The sequence below is a fragment of the Diaphorina citri genome, unplaced genomic scaffold (genome assembly GCF_000475195.1).
Source record: "Diaphorina citri unplaced genomic scaffold, Diaci psyllid genome assembly version 1.1 scaffold275, whole genome shotgun sequence".
In the NCBI taxonomy this organism is placed as follows: Eukaryota; Metazoa; Arthropoda; class Insecta; order Hemiptera; family Psyllidae; genus Diaphorina; species Diaphorina citri.
In genome coordinates, this window is record NW_007377711.1 from 187,397 (window position 1) to 194,025 (window position 6,629).

A 6,629-nucleotide genomic window follows, 5' to 3' on the forward strand; every position below is an offset into this window, starting at 1 on the left:
TTTGTCTCTATTAACAGTGAAATAATTGGGACTTGTACAAGTTACAGATTTTCAGTCATTTTGTTTACCAATGAGTTTTGTATTTTGTAATGTTTCAGACAGTTAAAAAAAGAACTCATTATATCGCTACCCCAGGGTTTTATTGTCACTAATAATAATAGAACTATAGGGTTTCACAAAGTCGTAACCAACTTCATTATTCGGGTAGCTTGAGAAAAATTCCCCTCAGGGATGCGCTCTTGAAGTTGGGGTAAACACACGTTGCTGTTGCACTAATTCTCTATCTCTCCGTATTTTGTAATGTTTCAGACAGTTAAAAAAAGAACTCATTATATCGCTACCCCAGGGTTTTATTGTCACTGATAATAATAGAATTATAGGGTTTCACAAAGTCGCAACCAACTCCATTATTCGGGTAGCTTCAGAAAAATTCCCTTCAGGGATGCGCTCTTGAAGTTGGGGTAAACACACGTTGCTGTTGCACTAATTCTCTATCTCTCCTCCCCCCTCTCTTTCCTCCCCTCTCTCTCTCCCTTTCTCTCTCCACATTTGAAACATACATTTTCTTCTTCTGGTTATACAATTGCTTTCCCGGGTGGTAGACGTAAGGTATCTCTCCTCCCCCTCTCTCTCTCTCCCTTTCTCTCTCCACATTTGAAACATACATTTTCTTCTTCTGGTTATACAATTGCTTTCCCGGGTGGTAGACGTAAGTATATTTTATTGTACTTGGCCACAATTCAACTTTTTTTAGATAGATTTTTTTACAAGGCAAAGAGAGAGAGAGAGAGAAGCTGGAAATTTATGCTTGTCTGAGTTTAATTTCTCCTGCAAGGCGAAAGTATCGTCTTGAGGAGCTTTTTATCCAAGCGGGGAAAGCAGGGCAGTCAAAACTCGTGTCGCTTTTTTATGACCTTTTCCCACCATAATGATGCCCTGAGGAAATCCAGTTTTCTTCATCCCTCCTCTCTTCCATTCTCATTTCCTAGCACTTCTCTTTATCTTATTTCCATTTTGATCCCGTTTAAAAGATGCGCGTTTACTTTTCCTTTATTCGTTCTCGGGTTTCAACGATATTGAAAAGGCTAAAGTGTATTAACTGACACGGTCCCGCAAGGGACGGTTTATATTTGATCACATTTCTAACCACAGATCAATCAGATGTTCTCGAGTTACCAATTAGATAGTTTGGTGGAGTTTCGTTTCTTTTGAGTCGTGATAGCTCAAACTGAAAAGCCAATAGAACATTAAGAGGTAAAGATCACAACAAGATAGAAATAAAGCATAAAGACCTACTCGTACATACGTACATATATTTTGGAGATTCCAAATCTGGAGGATTAAGAATGAAAGCAGAGTGCCGTAAACTCTCACACCGTGGATAAATCATCTTCAGCATTATACATACCCATCATGTACTCAAACTACTGAATACAAATAAAGTTAGGTAGCCTAACTCTAAACACAAAAAGCCCACTCTGAGGCTTAGACGTAGGAGCAACTGTCCCAAAGGATGCGTTAAGCTTATACGAATCTACGAAGTTAGTCAGGCTATTCTTTTCAATATGAAATTAGTTTAACGTCTGGAAATGGCCTTGGTGTCAAATTGTTTCAAAATAAATCAATTCAAACGTCCCCACCAACCGGGCATTTGCGGGTATCCACCGTAACCAGGCATTTGCGGGTAGCCACCGTAACCAGACATTTGCGGGTAGCCACCGTAACCAGGCATGTTGTAGGCATACGGGTTATAGGTGTTGTAAGGCGCGTTGTAGACGGCATTGTACAGTGCCTGCTGCGCGCCATAGTAACCGTTGTTGAGAGCTTGACCAAAATTCTGCAATCCATTGTACAGGCCATATTTCATGTAGTCGAAGTTCCTTTGTAAATTGTTCCAACCAGTCTGAAGGGCAAACATGGGAATGGCAGCTGCTGATCCTAACATGCTAGCGATACTTTGTCGCCGATTGAGGATCGTCCTCTCCGAATCATCCCGAATAGTTTGGCTGCTGGCCTCCTGGAAATTATTGTCTCGGATTGTAAAATTTAAAAATCTAAATCGTGATTTATTTGTGGTGAAGCTGAGAGCTTCTTCACAATTTTTGTGGATATAACAGAAGTCCTCTCGAACCTTGAACCCTATCTCTCCACCTTCACTTTGGTCTCTTTCCTCGTCCAGTCTCTCCACCCTCTTACCCACGTAACTCTCATCTTTTGTCTCCACGAGCCATTACGGTAGTCTCTATGTCTGTTTTATTACCTGCTTTATAGCCAAACGAGTAATAGGTCTTGTCATATGACCTACCTTATACCCTTAACATCATATGACCTACCTTAAATTCCCTTAACATCATATGACCTACCTTAATTCCCTTAACATCATATGACCTACCTTAATTCCCTTAACATCATATGACCTACCTTAATTCCCTTAACATCATATGACCTACCTTAATTCCCTTAACATCATATGACCTACCTTAATTCCCTTAACATCATATGACCTACCTTAATTCCCTTAACATCATATGACCTACCTTAATTCCCGCAGGTTGAGCGACCCCATAATGTAACTTGCACGTCAGAGTAAAGATCACGAACAGAATTGCAGCATTTGAATTGACTCGAACCATCGTGCCATGAGACATTAGAAACTCTACAAATTCTACTATGCTGTTCACACTGAATGAAAAAGAATTGTTCAATAACAACGTTCAAATGGTTCGTTAGCGAGATGAAAAACAAACCGAATTTTATTGCTCTAAATGGCGTAATAAATTAATTAGGCAAATGACGACGAGATTAATAAGCTGCTGTAACAACCATTTCTCCCTTTTGGTTTAACACACAATCACACATCCTCTCATCTCGCATGCACATTTCTTTCTCATTTATTGGGCCAGGAGATAGCGTAAAATTACCACATAAAGGTACAAAATTTTGAATTGTTCCATATAACGGTACAGCACCAATTAAAACATCATTTGAATTTAATTATTCTAGCTGATAGGAGACAAAGGTAGATTCAGACAAAGAGCCCTTACAGGCCCCCTATAGGTTCAACCGCATCTAAATTGCGTTGAAAAAATTAGAAAATTTGAATGGAACTCACTTCCTTTTTTCCTATCAGTCCCCCAGCCCCCTCATGTCATTTATCATTGCAACAATCATTACATAAAATTTCTATGCATATTTTTCCATGAGTACTATAGTACTCACAGACTATTATTACGTAGCTAGTACATAATATTGTTATGTTGATTGTAGATTACGTACAATCGTACAAAAACAAAACTGATGTTTATCAATAAAACAAAAGTGATGATATTTCCTCGTAGGTACTTGGACCTAATCACGCTGGGTGAGTAGGAGAGAGAGAGGGAGAGAGAAGAGGGAGGGAGAGATAGATGAGAAAGAGAATGAGGGAATACTGGGAAAGATATTATTTTGAAGAGTGTATATTTTATTCTCTCCTCCTCCCATAAGCTCTCTCCCTCTCCATTCCCTTTCTAAAAGATAAGGATTTTTTTTATATATATAAGCCACAAATTCGCACCTCATAACATCTTCTCAGTTCATATACCCTCCATCTCTCTCTTCTTTCTACACATCCCCCCCCCTTTACATTACAAATCTCTTCCGATTTTCCCTCTCCCTCCTTCCCTGCCCCACTTCTCCTTCCCTCTCCCTATGTCCCACCTCCTCTTCTTTCCTTTCTCCCTCTCTCCTTCGTTTCTTTCTTTCCTCTTCCATCCCTCCCTTCATTTCCTCTCCTTACGTCTCCCCCTCGACATCACAGCATTTTCATTTCCTATTCGTTCAGAAGTGTCAAAAAAATAACCTCCTCGTGAGTATTCCCTCCCTCCCTCCCTCCTCTCTGTCAACTCTCCAGCTCTCCTTTCTATTTTCCCTCTCAATTCTTTTATATTTATTCTCTTCCTTCATACATCTTCTTACTCTCCTCCTCTATTTCTTCTGCATCTTCCTCAATTCCATTACTTATTCTCTTTTTATTCTGCCTCTACATCTTCTTCTTCTTCTCCTCCTCCTCCTCCATCTTTGTAATTACTTCTCTTTTTCTCATCCTCCCCCTCTCTTCTCCTTCTCAGTAGTCTTTCTTGTCCCTTTTTTCTTTCCCTTGATTCTCATTTTTGAACGAACGAACCGAATTCTATTCAATTTTTAACATTAATCGTAGGATTTGGCATTTAGTGACAGCTATCTGTTCCGGGATTGTTCTCGAACGGTATATGACTCTCTCTCTCTCTCTCTCTCTCTCTCTCTCTCTCTCTCTTTCTTTCTCTCTGTCTCCCTCAATCTTTCTCTGTCTCTTTCTGCCTTTCTCTATCTCTCTTTCTTTTTGTCTTCCCTAATATCAATATATTATTATCAGTTACCTACAATTTTATTATTCTTTTATGTAAATAGGTTAATGAGGTGAGAGCGATCTCTACATCAATTTTGTGTGGTCTGGGGTTTAAATAAATTTATTATAGCGCCGTAGGCGAAATTTTTTGTTAATTGTAGTACGATGTCACAATTTTTTGGTGCATTGATTGAATATTTTTTTCTCTCCCAACTAGGGTTACCAGATTTGTTTTTCGTATTTACGAGATAAATCTTAAAAATAAGGTTTTCAAATCTCTTCGTGTACCACCAGAAATGCTTATGCGTACCACTAGTAGTACGCGTACCATAGATGGGGAACCTCTGATCTAGGATGAAGAAAATAATTATATCGTCTCACATATTTGCTTATAGTTAGATAGTCATTCCTATCGGAGTTGGATTTTTTATCAACTGATTTATTATTACCAATGCATTCTATTCTATATTTTTCTTTAAAACTATCTAGGGCAGGGGTTCCCAAACTTTTGAGTACTGTGTACCACCTGTTACGTCAAGGCTCTTTTGGCGTACCTCCAAACATCAATTTTGTGTGGTCTGGGGTTTAAATAAATATATTATAGCGCCACAGGCGAAATTTTTTGTTAATTGTAGTACGATGTCACAATTTTTTGGTGCATTGATTGAATATTTTTTTCTCTCCCAACTAGGTTTACCAGATTTGTTTTTCGTATTTACGAGATAAATCTTAAAAATAAGGTTTTCAAATCCCTTCGTGTACCACCAGAAATGCTTATGCGTACCACTAGTAGTACGCGTACCACAGACTGGGAACCTCTGATCTAGGATGAAGAAAATAATTATATCGTCTCACATATTTGCTTATAGTTAGATAGTCATTCCTATCGGAGTTGGATAAATAATTGCTGAATTGATATTTTTTTAGTTATGTTATCAATGTTACCTGCCTTGGAATGATTAAGTTTTGGTATTGTCTGTCGCTGACTAATAGAGCTGACGGTCTAAATAGAGCATCTATTTGTTCCAATGTACCTACTATTTGTTCCAATGCTCTGGTCTAATTGATTGAAGAACAGCTATATCAGAGTATGTACCTTCCAGATATCGAACCTTCGTAATTCCCTTTTGTTTTCGCCTAATTCAGGTCTGACGAGAGAGTAAGAAAAAAACTCGAATAATTTCAGGGAAATTAAAAAAAGGAGAGAAAAGAAATGGGAGTTGGATAAATAATTGCTGAATTGATATTTTTTTAGTTATGTTATCAATGTTACCTGCCTTGGAATGATTAAGTTTTGGTATTGTCTGTCGCTGACTAATAGAGCTGACAGTCTAAATAGAGCATCTATTTGTTCCAATGTACCTACTATTTGTTCCAATGCTCTGGTCTAATTGATTGAAGAACAGCTATATCAGAGTATGTACCTTCCAGAAATCGAACCTTCGTAATTCCCTTTTGTTTTCGCCTAATTCAGGTCTGACGAGAGAGTAAGAAAAAAACTCGAATAATTTCAGGGAAATTAAAAAAAGGAGAGAAAAGAAATGAGAAAAATAAGCTCATGAAATCTAGTTAGTACTTTTTTAAGCATTTTTTTCCCTCCTTCTTATTCTTTTTTTGCTTTCTTTTCTATACTTCAGCAGGAGTTTTTCTTAATATTGTTATGTTTGTAATACTGACAGGGGGTCTTCAGCAAAGAAATGAGAAAAATAAGCTCATGAAATCTAGTTAGTACTTTTTTAAGCATTTTTTTCCTCCTTATTCTTTTTTTGCTTTCTTTTCTATACTTCAGCAGGAGTTTTTCTTAATATTGTTATGTTTGTAATACTGACAGGGGGTCTTCAGTATTTCGTAGAAAATCTTCAGTAGAAATCATGAGTTTTCAAGAACCTTCATGAAACATAGGTATATTTATTTATTTTTTATTCCTCTAATTCTAATACTAGTTACCGACAAAAGTGGCTGATAAAATACACCATCTGCTTGAAAAAAGGACCTCAGTACTAAAATAGATGATAATTTAATCTTCCCACCCTGTAGGATACCTTTGAACATAAAAAAAGAACAGAAATCTAAAAATAAAGGTACAAGGTAGGGGTAGGTATACAAAATTAATAAGACAAACAAACTTGGGACTTTTTTTTTCTTCTTCGACTTTTTTATTCTCTCCTCTGTTGAGAAAATGGCACAAATTTTCTCTAATAGAATGATCGTCAGTATCATCCCTATGAATAAATTGTATTAACGAGGAGGAGGAGTAGGAGGA

General features: G+C 37.4%; 2 protein-coding genes across 2 annotated transcripts in view; one reads left to right on the forward strand and one right to left on the reverse strand.

Moving 5' to 3' along the window:
* The window catches only part of LOC103506940 (neuroligin-4, X-linked-like), a 206,102-nt gene that overhangs the window by 101,934 nt on the left and 97,539 nt on the right, over positions 1-6,629 (forward strand). The window lies entirely within an intron of this gene.
* On the reverse strand, positions 1,298-2,721 carry LOC103506931. Its single transcript, XM_008471355.3, has 2 exons — positions 2,538-2,721; positions 1,298-2,017 (listed from the first exon to the last, which is right to left on the reverse strand). Exons 1-2 carry the CDS (start codon positions 2,646-2,648, stop codon positions 1,622-1,624), a joined length of 507 nt encoding a protein of 168 aa, XP_008469577.1. The 5' UTR covers positions 2,649-2,721; the 3' UTR covers positions 1,298-1,621.

What these genes read in the sequence shown, in the direction of transcription:
- LOC103506931 (XM_008471355.3), bottom strand. Translation starts at nt 2,648, where the DNA reads ATGTCTCATGGCACGATGGTTCGAGTCAATTCAAATGCTGCAATTCTG. An exon ending in CTCAACCTGCGGGAATTAAG is followed by an intron (nt 2,018 to 2,537) that starts GTAGGTCATATG and finishes AATAATTTCCAG; the next exon opens with GAGGCCAGCAGCCAAACTAT.